We start from the raw sequence: 15,975 nt of genomic DNA, 5'->3' as shown, positions 1-15,975 counted from the left end.
TTATCTAAAACCCAATTAATTGACCAATTAAAGTTTTGGTGATCCTTTGTAAAAATATTAACACCCAGAATACCGTATTTCTGAATATTTTGATTGATTGTTGTTAGAATTAGAATCTGCCCCTTAAGGAAAACAAACAACATATGTCTGAATGTCATTAGGCCAGCATAACATTATAGTCCCATAGAAATTTTGGATAATCACTTTAAGGGTTTATTTATCTGAGGTGACCAGATCACCAAAATAATACAGTCAAATAAGGAAAGAAGACTTAAACATGGCCAACAAGCACATGAGAAAATGCTCTGCATCACTGGCCATCAGGGAAATACAAATCAAAACCAAAATGAGATCCCACCTCACACCAGTGAGAATGAGGAAAATTAACAAGACAGGAAACAGCAAATGTTGGAGAGGATGTGGAGAAAGGGGGACCCTCTTGCACTGTTGGTGGGAATGTGAAATGGTGTAGCCACTCTGGAAAACTGTGTGGAGGTTCCTCAAAGAGTTAAAAATAGATCTGCCCTATGACCCAGCAATTGCACTGCTGGGGATTGACCCCAAAGATACAGATGCAGTGAAATGCCGGGACACCTGCACCCCAATGTTCACAGCAGCAATGTCCACAATAGCCACACCGTGGAAGGAGCCTCTGTGTCCATCAAAAGATGATGGATAGAGAAGCTGTGGTCTATGTATACAATGGAATATTCCTCAGCCATTAGAAATGACAAATACCCACCATTTGCTTCGACATGGATGGACCCGGAGGGTATGATGCGGAGTGAAGTCAGTCAATTGGAGAAGGACAATCATTACATGGTTTCACTCATGAATATAAAAAATAGTAAAAGGGATTATAGGGGAAAGGAGAGAAAACAAGTGGGAAAAATCAGAGAGGGCGACAGAACATGGAAGACTCCTAACTCTGGGAAATGAACAAGGGGTGGTGGAAGGGGAGGTGGGCAGGGGGATGGGGTGACTGGGTGATGGGCACTGAGGGGGGCACTTGACGGGATGAGCACTGGGTGTTATATGTTGGCAAATCGAACTCCAATAAAAATATACATATATAAAAAAAGAACCACAAACAGAAAAATTTTTTTCATTTATTTACAATGAAACAACTAAACAACAAAATGACATGATTTAACTGATCCCAGAACTGTTAAATTATCAAGTAGAACACAAAAATTTTTATCACAGAAGAATCGTATAAACTACCCAGAAAACACCCAGATGTGTACATTCTTAGTTCATGTACACTCTGAGTGTCAAACAAGAACCCAGTACTTCCATTTAGTTATATAATCTGGCCACTTTACGATTATAGTGGCCCCATAGATGTTTAACTTCATAAACTGATAGTTAATATCACTAGACTTATATTGGAAGATTTGTATAACTGTATAATCCTGATTGCTTTCTGTGAGACTATACTGACCTGGAGCAATCACATAGTACATCTTGGGTCATGTAGCAACGCCCCAGAACTTTCCTCAGGGCTGCCTTTATCTCCTTATTCCGGAGGCTATAGATGAGCGGGTTGAAGAGTGGAGTTACCATAGCATAGAACAAAGTTGCAACTTTCTGTATACCTGCAGAATGCCCAAGTCCTGGGCTCACATACATGATCATCAGAGAGCCATAGAATAGTGATACCACAGCCAAATGAGAACCACAGGTAGAGAAGGCCTTATGTCTCCCGAGGGTTGAAGGCATGTGCAACACAGCTAACAGGACAAGTGTATAGGACCCAAGGATGAAAAGGAAGTTACCAAAGATAACTAATGAGCTTAGACTATAGCAAAGCTGTTGGATTGTTGGGGCAGATGCACATGCCAATGCAAACAGTGGCCCTGGGTCACACACAACATGGTCAATAATGTTTGGACCACAGAAGGGCATCTGAGAGATGAATGCAATGGGGATCAGGAACAACAGAAAACCACAAACCCAGCAGATAATGACCAGTTTGGTAGATAAATACCTAGTCATGATATTAGGGTAGTGCAAGGGACGGCAGATAGCAAGGTACCGATCAAAGGCCATGATGGCCAAGAGCAAACATTCAGAAGTTCCCAAAGAGAAAAAGAAATAAAATTGGACGAAACATCCAGTAAAGGAGATGGTCTTTTTTTCTGAGAGGAAATTGGCCAACATATTGGGGACTGTAGAAGAGACATACCAGATCTCTAGAAAGGAGAAATTCCCCAGGAACATGTACATGGGGCTATGGAGTCTCCCTTCACACCAAATAGCACAAACAATGGCCCCATTCCCTGTTACCGTCAAAGTATACGTTGTAGTGAAGAGTGAGAAGAGGAGGATCTGAATCTTCCACTCACAAGAGAAACCTAGGAGTATAAATTCTCTTACAGAAGCGAAGCTGGAATATGGCTCAGAGACATTCACTGGGTCAGTCATCTGCAAGGGCAAGAGACATACTGTTATCAGGACTAGTTTCAAATGTGCTCCTTTTTCAGAAAGAAGAGAAGACAATGAGCATGGCATCAGTTTTCAAAAGAATCATGGGTTAGGAAGAGAACAAGTCTACTTGTTCTTGGTTATGTGCTCTGAGTTTTGGGCAGAGTAGTAGCGGGCCTGCTTCTGAATCTCTTCTTCATTAATGCTCCCATGACAGAACTAGGGGAGTTAAACTCTCTCTCTCTCTCTAGAGGAATGTGGGGGAGGAATGGTGTGGGGGAGGAATGGTGTGGGGGAGGGCAGAGGGAGAGGAAGAGAGAGAATCTCAAGCAGACTCCACACCCAGCACACAACCTGAGGCAGGGCTCGATCTGACAGCCCTGCGATCATGACCTAGGCTGAAATCAAGTCAGATGCTGAACTGCCCGAGGCGCCCAGGTGCCCCACGTTAAACTCATTTTGTAAAGTTTGTTATTTTTGAGCAGGGATGAGGTATGATAGTTTATGGATAGCACATAACACAAAGTTAACACTTAGTACATGTATTAGTTTCTTATTCTAAACCCATCGTAGGGCAATAGATACAGAAAAGAAGGCTTTAATTCTACTCTTATATATCAGTTAAATATATTGCTTAACATATCAGTTATGTATGAAAAATAAATGGACAATATTGTAGAGCAAGTTGGCAGTAATTTTAAGCCAATATCTCTCATTTCTATTCCTGTTGCTGTTAGCTTAAGCATCATAAAAATATGATACCATAATGTTACTTACCAGTGCTGACTTTTAATATTTCAGTGTTGCAGTGTCTTCTGTTGGAAGCAGTGACTAAGTTTCCACCTAATCTTTCACCTGTAAAAGTTTGCAAAGTAATAACTAGGTATGGGACTTTTATTTTTTGAAGCTATTTTCCCCCATAAAATTTGGCAATGATTTTTTTATATGCTTGTTTAAATTATATATTGTTTTAAATTAAAAATTTGCAATGGGATCCCTGGGTGGCTCAGTGGTTTAGCGCCTGCCTTCAGCCCAGGGCGTGATCCTGGAGTCACAGGATCTAGTCCCACATCAGGCTCCCTGCATGGAGCCTGCTTCTCCCCCTGCCTGTGTCTCTGCCTCTCTCTATGTCTCTCATGAATAAATAAATGAAATATTTTAAAAATTAAAAAAATTGCAGCAGAAGACAGAAGTCAAATACTTTTTTTTAGTGTTATAAGTAAATGTACTTCATCCCACATTCTAATGGAAAAGGTGCCAGGGATCTGAGTTCCCTGAATATTTTTGCCATTTTGGGACAAGATGCAGGGATGTGAATTCTGAAAATTGTGAGGGCTTACATTTGGGGCACAAACACAAAATTTTCAAAAGCAATTTTACTTCCAACCTATTGTTTACCCCAGTGCTTGGAAGAGTCTTTAAGACTGATTTGGTGGAAATTGTCTTTGTGCTTCTTTTAGTAGTATGTCCTATTTTTTAAATGTCCCAAGCCAGGAGCATTAATAAGTCAGCATTAAGAAATTCTGGAATCAAAACAAAACAAAAGAAAAGAAAAAACAAAAACAAACAAACAAAAAAGAAATTCTGGAATGAAAGGCATTGACACAGAGACATTATGACCTTCTGCAGCGCTCATAGGTAAAGGTATCATCGTTTTGATGTCTACCAAATCTCCATTTCATGAACCATATATTTCTCTGCCCAGCTGGATAAAGAGTATTATTGCTTCACAATAATTAAGAATGCATCTTCTTTACCAAATGTTCTCCTGGGACTTTGCCTCTATAGCATTAGAAAAGTTCTCCTCCAAGCCAATGGATCTTTAAAAAGTTGATGGTTGCATGTTCTCTGAGGAATTAGTACAGGGTGACAACTTCATCAATGTTTTAAAAATTTGCTTGCCTGGGATATGGATTCCGAAAAGCTTCCAGAGGTCACAATTTGAGGAACAAAAATCACAATGTGTCACTCTTGATATGGAGTTCAGGAACACTTCTATTTTTAATTTTAAAATTAAATTTATAGGTAGTTAACATATACTACAATACTGGTTTCTGGAGTAGAATTCAGTGGTTCATCACTTACACACAACACTCAGTGCTCATCATAACTATTAGGTGCCCTCCTTAATACCATCACCCATCTAGCTCATTCCCTACCTACCTTCCTCCATCAACCCTCAGTTTTTTAATTTTTTTAACTTATTTAATTTTATTTATTTTTGTATATATATTTTTATTGGAGTTCGATTTGCCAACATATAGCATAACACCCAGTGCTCATCCCATCAAGTGCACCCCCATCACCCAGTCACCCCCACCCCCCGCCCACCTCCCTTTCTACCACCCCTAGTTCATTTCCCAGAGTTAGGAGTTTCCCATGGTCTGTCTCCCTTTCTGATATTTCCCACTCATTTTTTCTCCTTTCCCCTTTATTCCCTGTCACTATTTTTTATATTCCCTGAATTAATGAGACCACATAATGTTTGTCCTTCTCCGACTGACTTATTTCACTCAGCATAATACCCTCCAGTTCTGTCCACGTCGAAGCAAATGGTGGGTATTTGTAGTTTCTAATGGCTGAGGAATATCCCAGTGTATACACAGACCACAGCTTCTCTATCCATCATCTGTCTCTGGACACCGAGGCTTCTTCCACAGGTTGGCTGTTGTGGACATTGCTGCTGTGAACTTCGGGGTGCAGGTGTCCCAGCGTCTCTTTGAGGTAAATCCTCAGCAGTGCAATTGCTGGGTCATAGGGCAGATCTAATTTTAACTCTTTGAGGGGGACCTCCACACAATTTTCCAGAGTGGCCGCACCAGGTCACATTCAACAGTGCAGGAGGGTTCCCCTTTCTCCACATCCTCTCCAACATTTGTGGTTTCCTGTCTTGTTCATTTTCCCCATTCTCACTGGTGTGAGGTGGGATCTCATGATGGTTTTGATTTGTATTTCCCTGATGGCCAGTGATGCGGAGCATTTTCTCATGTGCTTGTTGTTCATGTCTATGTCTTCCTCGGTAAGATTTCTGTTCATGTCTTTTGCCCATTTCATGATTGGATTGTTTGTTTCTTTGCTGTTGAGTTTAATAAGTTCTTTATAGATCTTGGATACTAGCCCTTTATCTGATACGTCATTTACAAATCTCTTCTCCCATCTGTAGGTTGTCTCTTAGTTTTTTTTTTTTTTAAAGTATGTCTTTTGCACCAGGGAAGATAATTGTTTTTTCCTTTTGCCTTTATTTTTTTTTAATTTTTATTTATTTACGATAGTCACACAGAGAGAGAGAGAGAGAGAGAGAGAGAGAGAGAGGCAGAGGGAGAAGCAGGCTCCATGCACCGGGAGCCCGATGTGGGATTCGATCCCAGGTCTCCAGGATCGTGCCCTGGGCCAAAGGCAGGAGCTAAACCGCTGTGCCACCCAGGGATCCCTGTCTCTTAGTTTTATTGACTATCTCTTTTGCTGTGCAGAAGCTTTTTATCCTGAGAAAGTCCCAATAGTTCATTTTTCTTTTGTTTCCCTTGCCTTCATGGATGTATCTTGCAAGAAGTTCCTGTGGCCAAGTTCAAAAAAGGAGTTCCTTGTGTTCTCCTCTAGGATTTTGATGGATTCTTGTCTCACATTTAGATCTTTCATCCATTTTGAGTTTACCTTGGTGTCTGGTGTAAGAGAATGGTCTAGTTTCATTTTTCTGCATGTGGCTGTCCAATGTTCCCAGCACCATTTATTGAAGAGACGGTTCTTTTTCCAGTGGATAGTCTTTCCTGCTTTGTCGAATATTAGTTGACCATGAGTTGAGGGTCCACTTCTGGATTCTCTATTCTGTTCCATTGATCTCTGTGTCTGTTTTTGTGCCAGAACCACACTGTCTTGATGACCACAGCTTTGTAGTACAACCTGAAATCTGGCATTGTGATGCCCCTGGCTCTGGTTTTCTTTTTCAATATTCTCCTGGCTATTCGGGGTCTTTTCTGATTCCACAGAAATCTTAATATAATTTATTCCAACTCTCTGAAGAAAGTCCATGGTATTTTGATAGGGATTGCATTAAACGTGTAAATTGCCCTAGGTAGCATTGATTTTCACATATTAATTATTTCAATCCCCGAGAATGGATTATTTTTCCATCTCATTGTGTCTTCCTAATTTCTTTCAGAACTGTTCTGTAGTTTTTAGGGTATAGATCTTTTAAATCTTTGCTTAGGTTTATTCCTTGGTATCTTATCTTATGCTTATGGGTGCAATTATAAATGGGATTGACTCCTTAATTTCTCTTGCTTCAGTTTTATTGTTAATGTCTAGAAATGCCACTGATTTCTGGGCATTGAGTTTGTATCTTGCCACACTGCCGAATTGCTGTATGAGTTCTAGCAACCTTGGGGTGGAGTCTTTTGGGTTTTTTATGTACAGTATCATGTCATCTGCAAGGAGGGAGAGTTTGACTTCTTTGCCAAATCAAATGCCTTTTATTTAGTTTTGTTGTCTGATTGCTGAGGCTAGGCCTTCTAGTATTATGTTCAATAGCAGTGGTGAGAGTGGACATCCCTGTCATATTCCTGATCTTAGGGGAACAGTGCCCAGTGCTTCCCCATTGAGAATGATATTTGCTGTGGGCTTTACATAGATGGCTTTTAAGATGCTGAGGAATGTTCCCTTTATCCCTACACTGTGAAGAGTTTTGATCAGGAATGGAGGCAGTATTTTGTCAAATGCTTTCTCTGCATATACTGAGAGGATCCTATGGTTCTTGTTTTTTCTCTTGTTGATATATCCATCGTATTCATTGCTTTAGAGTGTTGACCCAGCCTTGCATCCCAGGGATAAAAGCCACTTGGTCATGGTGAATAATCTTCTTAATGTATTGTTGGATCCTATTGGCTAGTATCTTGTTGAGAATTATTGCATCCATGTTTATCAAGGATATTGGTGCATAATTCTCCTTTTTGGCGGGGTCTTTGTCTGGTTTTGGAAGTAAGGTGATGCTGGCCTCATAGAATGAGTTTGGAAGAGCTCCATCTCTTTCTATCTTTCCAAACAGCTTTAGTAGAACAGGTATTGCTTCTTCTTTAAACGTTTGATAGAATTCCCCTGGGAAGCCATCTGGCCCTGGACTTTTGTGTCTTGGGAGGTTTTTGATGACTGCTTCAATTTCCTCCCTGGTTGTTGGTCTGTTCAGGTTTTCTAATTCTTCCTGTTGCAGTTTTAGTAGTTTGTGTCTTGAAGAAATGCATCCATTTCTTCTAGATTGCCTAATTTATTGGCATGTTGCTGCTCATCATATGTTTTTAAAATCATTTGTATTTCCTTGGTATTGGTTGTGATCTCTCCTTTTTCAGTTGTGATTTTATTAATTTGAGTCTTTTCCCTTTTGTTTTTAAAGGCTGGCTTTGGTTTATTTATCTTATTAATTCTTTCAGAGAACCAACTCCTGGTTTTGTTGATCTGTTCTACAGTTCTTCTGGTCTCTATCTCACTGAGTTCTGCTCAAATCTTTATTAACTCTCTTCTTCTGCTGAGTGTAGGTCTTATTTTCTGGTCTTTCTCCAGTTCCTTTAGGTGCAAGGTTAGCTTGTGTATTTGATTCTTTCCAGTTTTTTGAGGGATGCTTGAATTTCAATGTATTTCCCTCTCAGGACTGCTTTTGCTGTATCCCAAAGATTTTGAACGATTGTATCTTCATTTTCATTAGTTTCCATGAATCTTTTCATTCTTCTCTAATTTCCTGGTTGACCCCTTCATCTTTTAGCAGGATGCTCTTTAACCTCCACGTGTTTGAGTTTCTTCCAAATGTCTTCTTGTGATTGAGTTCTAGTTTTCAAAGGATTATGGTCTGAAAATATGCAGGGGACAATCCCAATCTTTTTCTATGAGTTGAGACCTGATTTGTGACCCAGTATGTGGTCTATTCTGGAGAAAGTTCCATGTGCACTTGAGAAGAATGTGTATTCAGTTGCATTTGGATGTAAAGTTCTATAAATATCTGCGAAATCCATCTGGTCCAGGGTATCATTTAAAGCTCCTGTTTCTTTGGAGATGTTGTGTTTAGATCTGTCATTGACAGAAATTGTCATGTTGAAGTATCCCAATATTAATGTATTATTCTCTAAATATGTCTTTACTTTGGTTATTAATTGATTGATATACTTGGCAGCTCCCACATTAGGGGCATAAATATTCATGATTGTTAGGTCCTCTTGTTGCATACCCTTTAAGTATGATATAGTGTCCCTCTTCATTTCTTGCTACAGTCTTTGGGATAAACTTTAATTTATTTGATATGAGGATGGCTACCCCTGCTTTCTTTTGAGGACCATTTGAATGGTAAATTGTTCTCCAACCTTTTATTTTCAGGCTGTAGGTGTTTTTAGGTCTAAAATGAGTCTCTTGTAGACAGCAAATAGATGGGTCTTGCTTTTTTATCCAGTCTGAAACCCTGCATCTTTTGATGAAATCATTAAACCTATTCACATTCAGAGTTACTATTGAAAGATATGAATTTAATGTCATCGTAATACCTATTCAGTCCCTATGTTTGTAGATTATTTCTTTGGGCTTCCTCTTTCTTTTACAGAGTCCCCCTTAATATTTCTTGCAGAGTTGGTTTGGTGGTGACATATGCTTTCAGTTTTTGCCTATCTTGAAAGCCCTTTATCTCTCTTTCTACTCTGAATGAGAGCCTTGCTGGATAGAGTATGCTTCGCTGCATGTTCTTCTCATTTAGTCCCCTGAATATATCCTGCAGCCCCTTCTGGCCTGCCAGGTCTCTGTGGAGAGGTCTGCTCTTCATCTAATATTTCTCCCCATATAAGTTAGGGATCTCTTGTCTCTCCCTGCTTTAAGGATTTTCCCTTTATCTTTGGAGTTTGCAAGTTTCACTATTAAATGTCGAGGTGTTGAGCGGTTTTTATTGATTTTAGGGGAGATCTCTCTATCTCCTGGATCTGAATGCCTGTTTCTCTCCCCAAATTAGGGAAATCCTCAGCTATGATTTGTTCAAATACACTTTCTGGTCCTCTGTCCATCTCAGCGCCCTCTGGAACCCCAATTAAATGTAGATTTTTCCTTCTGAGGCTGTCATTTATTTCCCTTATCCTTTCCTCATGTTCTTTTAATGGTTTCTCTCTTTTTTCCTCAGCGTCCTTCCTTGCCATCGACTTGTCTTCTATGTCACTCACTTGTTCTTCTATCTCATTAACCCTTGTCTTTAGGGGCTCCAGTTTGGATTGCACCTCATTTAATTGAATTTTAATTTCAGCCTGATTAGGTCTAAATGTTGCAGCATGAAGTCTCTTGAATCCTTTATGATTTTTTCCAGAGCCACCAGTAGCTTTATGATTTTGCTTCTGAACTGGCTTTCTGACATCGAATTGTAATCTCAATTCTGTAACTCTGGCACAGAGTACGATTTCTGGGTCTTTATTTTTTGGTGAGTTCTTCTTTCTAGTCATTTTGCTCAGTGCAGAGTGGCTAAAAATGAGTTGTACTGGAAAAAGGAAGAAAAAATAAGAAACACAAATAAACAAAGAAAAACAAGGAGGGGTACCCTCTGGTTCTTTATACTGTAAATCCCTCAACTTCCCCTGGCACTTTTCAGTGCTGTTGGGTCAAGGACTTGCTCTTCCTCTGTCCTTCCAACTGGTCTTCTGGGTGAGGGGCTGCTGTGCTGATTCTGGAGATGCCCCCTCCCCTGCCAGGTGCACGGCTCAGTGGAGCTCTTTCCCCCCTGAGGCCTTGCTCCCTGGCAGCCTCGCTCTGTCCCAGGCACAAGGCGACACCAGGAGGGACAACATCACTGGTGGCGACCAGCTCTCCAGCCCTAGAGTCACTCCCCCAGTATCACCAGCAGCTCCCAGTCCGCACTGGCCTAGGTGCTCCCAGGGCGGGGTGCTGACCTGCACAGCTCGGGATCACTGGGGGCAGGAGTCTCCCCACCGTCCTGTGTTCTCCCCCTTCCCCTGGGGTCCCCCAGGGCAGCAGCATCCCTATAATCCTGTACTCCCCCCTCCCTCTAGGATCCCCTGGGGCAGGAGCATCTCCACGGTCCTGTCCTCCCCCCTCCCCCTGGGGTCCCCCGGGTGCAGCTCCCCAAGGAGCAGGGCACAGCCCCCCCGGAGCCCCCCAGCTCCCCAAGACCCCCGGGCCCTGCAGCCCTTTCCTGAGCTCCCTGGGTGGGTGCGCTCTCCCCAGGCCCCTCCGGGTCCGTGACCCCGCGACCCTGGAGGCCCCGCTGCCCACCCCCAGCTCCTGCGGGTCCTGGAGCACCTTCCCTCTGGGAGGGTCCGGGCGGATTTCTACATCCCCGCCCCTTCGGGCACTCTCCTGTGCCCGCCCCCAGCCCTGCCCCTGGACCCCTCCCCGAGGGGGTCTGTTTCATTTTTCCAACTTCCTACCTGCTGGAAGCGCAGACCCTTGTCCCTTGGCACTCCCACTGCTCTCCCTGGAGATCTCAGGTCGACTTTGTAGGTTTCAGGATGATTTGACAGTTATCTAGGTAAGTTGGGGGGCAGGCCCCCTTCCTGTATGTTAATCTATGTTGTTTCTTAAATTCCACATATAAGTGGGATCATGTGATACTTATCTTTCTCTATTTCATTTAGCACAATACACATAATATACCTTTAGCTCCAACCATGTCATTTCAAATGGCAAGATTCATTCCTTTTGGTGGCCAAGGAGTCTTCCAATGTGTGTGTGTGTGTGTGTGTGTGTGTGTGTGTAAACAACATCTTTATCCATTCATCAGTTGATGGATATTTGGTTTTTTTTTATAAATTTATTTTTATTTGTGTTCAGTTTGCCAACATATAGCATAACACCCTGTGCTCATCCCATCAAGTGCCCCCCTCATTGCCGGTCACCCAGTCACCCCCACCCCCCTGCCCACCTCCCCTTCCACCCCCCCTAGTTCGTTTCCTAGAGTGAGGAGTCTCTCATATTCTGTCTCCCTTTCTCATATTCCTCAAGCAGTCTGTGCTCCAAAGACCTGTGTTCCTGTGGCACAGTCTTGATGTTCTCGATCATTTCACACTATGTGGTATGAGCACTCAGTCTCACTTAGGTGTTTTAGTCATACTACATAAATTAAAGTAAAAATGGGACATGAATCAGTGAAACCAAACACTTGTGTCATATTAATTGGGGAGCCACGTGTTCCTCTGTAGTATTTAACTCAATTGACCTAAATACTGACACTTCTTGCTCTTTCTCTCATATCTGAAGAATTATGCCATGCTGGCCTTCTAAAATGTACTTCTGACTTCCACAAATTTTTATTGTCAATATCTGACAGTGTTCTGTATTCATTTAGGCTCACTGTAGTTCCCTTCTGTGTGGAGGGTCCTCACAAAGTTAAAAATAGAGCTCCCCTATGACTCAGCAATTGTACTACTGGGTATTTACCTAAAGAATACAAAAATACAGATTTGAAGGGTACGTGTACTGCAAGGTTTATAGCAGCATCATCAAGGAGAGCCAAACTATGGGGAGAGTCCAAATATCCATCAACTAGAAGGAGCCTCGGTGTCCATCAACAGATGAATGGATAAAGAAGCTGTGGTCTATATACAATGGAATATTCCTCATCCATTAGAAATGACAAATACCCACCATTTGCTTCGACGTGGATGGACCTGGAGGGTATGACGCTGAGTGAAATAAGTCAATTGGAGAAGGACAAACATTATATGGTCTCATTCATTTGGGGAACATAAAAAATAGTGAAAGGGAATAAAGGGGAAAGGAGAAAAAATGAGTGGGAAATATGAGAAAGGGAGCCAGAATATGAGAGACTCCTCACTCTAGGAAACGAACTGGGGGGGTGGAAGGGGAGGTGGGCAGGGGGGTGGGGGTGACTGGGTGACCGGCAATGAGGGGGGCACTTGATGGGATGAGCACAGGGTGTTATGCTATATGTTGGCAAATTGAACACAAATAAAAATATAAATTAAAAAAAACAAATATCCATCAACTGATGAATGGATAAAGATGTTGTTTACACACACACACATCATTGTGGTTTTGATTTGCATGTCCTGGTAATTACTGATGTTGAGCATCTTTTCATGTGTCTGTGGGCCATCTGTATGTCTTCTCTGGAAATATGTCTATTCAGATCCTCTGCTTATTTGTTAATTGGATTCATTTTTTTATGTGTTATATATGATTTTTGTATATATCGGAAATCAACACCTTATTTGATATATCATTTGCAAATATCCTCTTCCATTCAATAGGTTGTCTTTTTGTTTTGCTGATGGTTTTCTTCACTGTGCAGAAGATTTTTATTTTGATACAGTCCCAATAGCTTATTTTTGCTTTTGTTTCCCTTGGCTTAGGAGACCTAAGTCTGACCTAGCTAATCTCCGAGAAATTACTGCCTGTATTCTCTTCTAGGGGTTTCATAGTTTCAGGATTCACATATAAGTCTTTAATTCATTTTGGGTTTATTTTTCTGTATGGTGTAAGAAAGTATTCCAGTTCCACTCTTTTGCATGTAGCTGTCCAGTTTCCCCAGTTTTCCCAACACCATTTATCAGGGAGACTGCCTTTTCCTTTTCCTTATTGTATATTCTTCCCTCCTTTGTCACAGATGAATTGACAATGTAAATGTGAGTTTATTTCTGGGTTCTCTTTTTTTTTTTTTTTTTTATTTTTTATTTATTTTTTTATTGGTGTTCAATTTACTAACATACAGAATAACACCCAGTGCCCGTCACCCATTCACTCCCACCCCCCGCCCTCCTCCCCTTCTACCACCCCTAGTTCGTTTCCCAGAGTTAGCAGTCTTTACGTTCTGTCTCCCTTTCTGATATTTCCCACACATTTCTTCTCCCTTCCCTTATTTTCCCTTTCACTATTATTTATATTCCTATTTCTGGGTTCTCTATACTGTTCTATTGATCTATGTGTCTATTTTTGTGCCAATATTATGTTGTTTTGATTAGTACCACTTTCTAGTATATCTTAAAATCTGGAATTGTGATTATCTCCAGCTTCGTTCTTTCTCAAGATTGCTTTGGCTATTTAGGGTCTTCTTTCAGCATTCTGATAGGGATTGTATTGAATCTGTAGATTGGCCATTTTTTAATGTTTGTTTGTGGGTGTTTTTTTGCATTTTTTTTTATTGAAGTTCGATTTGCCAACTAATAGTATAACACCCAGTGCTCATCCCATCAAGTGTAGATTGGCCATTTTGATAATTCTTCTAATCCATAAGCATGGAATATCTTTCCATTTGTCTGTGTTGTCTAGAATTTCTTTGATCAATGTTTTGTAGTTTTCAAAGTACAGATGTTTCACTTCTTTGGTTAAGTTTATTCTGAGGTATTTTATTCTTTTTGGTGCAGTTATAAATGGTGTGATTTTTAAAGTTTCCCTTTCTGTGACTGCATTGTTACTGTATAGAAATGCTAACAATTTCTGAATATAAATTTTATATCCTGCTACTTTATTGAATTTGTTTATTATTTCTAGTTTTTTTGGTGGAGTCTTTAGGATTTTCTATGTATAGTATTGTCATCTGCAAATAGTGACAGTTTAACTTCTTTTTCAGTATGGATACCCTTTCTCTCTTCCTTCCTTTCTCCGTTTCTTCCTCCCTCCCTCCTTCCTTCTCTCCTTCCCTTCCTTTTCTCTCTATTTTTCTCTCTTTCTTTCATGTGATTGTTGTGGCTAGGCCTTCCAGTACTTTGTTGAATAAAAGGAGTAAAGTGGACATCCTTGTCTTGTTCCTGATCTTAGAGGGAAAGCTCTGTTTTTTTCCACTGAGTATGATGTTAGCTGTGGGTTTTTCATATATGGCTTTTATTATGTTGCATATGTTACCTCTACTCTGTTTTGTTGAGAGTTTTTTTTATCATGAATGGATGTTGAATCTTGTCAAATGCTTGGTCTGCATCTATTGAGATCATCATATGATTTTTTTTTTTTATTTTTTTATTTTTTTTATTTATTTTTTTTTTTTTTATTTTTTAATTTATTTTTTTATTGGTGTTCAATTTACTAACATACAGAATAACACCCAGTGCCCGTCACCCATTCACTCCCACCCCCCGCCCTCCTCCCCTTCTACCACCCCTAGTTTGTTTCCCAGAGTTAGCAGTCTTTATGTTCTGTCTCCCTTTCTGATATTTCCCACACATTTCTTCTCCCTTCCCTTATTTTCCCTTTCACTATTATTTATATTCCCCAAATGAATGAGAACATATAATGTTTGTCCTTCTCTGACTGACTTACTTCACTCAGCATAATACCCTCCAGTTCCATCCACGTTGAAGCAAATGGTGGGTATTTGTCATTTCTAATAGCTGAGTAATATTCCATTGTATACATAAACCACATCTTCTTTATCCATTCATCTTTCGTTGGACACCGAGGCTCCTTCCACAGTTTGGCTCATCATATGATTTTTAACATTCATTTTGTTAATGTGCTGTATGATGATTGATTTGTGAATATTGAACCATCCTTCCATCTAGGAATAAAACTCCCCTGATTGTGGGGAAGATGTTTTTAATCTATTGTTGTATGTAGTTTGTTAATATTTTTTTTATGATTTTTGCATCTTTGTTCATCAGAGATACTAGCCTATAGTTTTCTGTTTTCTCTAATGTCTTTGGTTTTGGTATCAGGCCAACGGTGGCCTTGTAGAATGTATTTAGAAGGTTTCCTTTTTCTTATATTATTTTCAAATAGTTTAAGGAGAATAGGTATTAATTCTTCTTTAAATGTCTGTTTGAATTCACTTGTGAATGCGTCTGGTCTTGGACTTTTATTTTTTGGTAGTTTTATGATTACCGATCCAATTTTATTACTTGTAATCGGTCTGTTCAGATTTTCTTTCTTTCTAGTTCAGTTATGGGAGGTCATGTTTCTAGGAATTTGTCCATTTCTTCTAGATGGTCCAGTTTTTGGGGACATAATTTTTCATAGTATTCTCTTACAGCCTTTTGTATTTCTGTGGTATTAGTTGTTACTTCTCTCTTATTTCTGATTTCATTTGTTCGGGTCCTCTCTTTTTTTGATGGGGTCTCACTAAGGGTTTTTCAGGTTTGTTTATCTTTTCAAAAAACCAGATCTTGGTTTCATTGATTTTTTTTCTATTTTTTTAATTGATACCTCATTTATTTCTGCTCTGCTTTTTATTATTTCCCCTCTCCTGCTCACATTGGGATTTGTTCTTCTTTTTTCTAGTTCCTTTAGGTACAAGGTTAAATTGTTTAAATGTTTTCTTATTTCTTGACATAGGCCTATATTGCTATATATTCCCTCTTAGAATTGTTTTTTTCTGTGTCTCAATGATTTTGGATCACAGTGTTTTCACTTTCACTTGTCTCCATGTATTTTTTAATTTCTTCTTTGATTATTTAATTGGTCCTTTGGTTGTTTAATATCATTTAGTCTACACTTTTGGGTTTTTCCCAGCTTTTTTCTTATGATTTATTTTTAATTTCAAACCATTATGATCATAAAAGATGCATGGTATGATTTCAACCTTCTTAAATTTGTAAAGGCTTGTTTTATATCCTAATGTGATCTAGTTTGGAGACT

At 40.0% G+C, this 15,975-nt stretch overlaps 1 protein-coding gene across 1 annotated transcript; it reads right to left on the bottom strand.

Annotated features, from left to right (window-relative positions):
* Positions 1–1,210: 1,210 nt before the first annotated feature.
* OR11H12 (olfactory receptor family 11 subfamily H member 12) lies at positions 1,211–2,564 on the bottom strand. The gene has a single exon (XM_038557595.1). It carries the CDS (start codon positions 2,512–2,514, stop codon positions 1,435–1,437), a length of 1,080 nt encoding a protein of 359 aa, XP_038413523.1. The 5' UTR covers positions 2,515–2,564; the 3' UTR covers positions 1,211–1,434.
* Between the last annotated feature and the right edge of the window lie 13,411 nt (positions 2,565–15,975).

Source organism: Canis lupus, chromosome 15 (genome assembly GCF_011100685.1).
Source record: "Canis lupus familiaris isolate Mischka breed German Shepherd chromosome 15, alternate assembly UU_Cfam_GSD_1.0, whole genome shotgun sequence".
NCBI classification, from domain to species: Eukaryota; Metazoa; Chordata; class Mammalia; order Carnivora; family Canidae; genus Canis; species Canis lupus.
The sequence above is the reverse complement of the archived record's forward strand: the minus strand, read 5'-3'. Positions and strand labels throughout refer to the sequence as shown.

What these genes read in the sequence shown, in the direction of transcription:
- OR11H12 (XM_038557595.1), bottom strand. Translation starts at nt 2,514, where the DNA reads ATGCCATGCTCATTGTCTTCTCTTCTTTCTGAAAAAGGAGCACATTTG.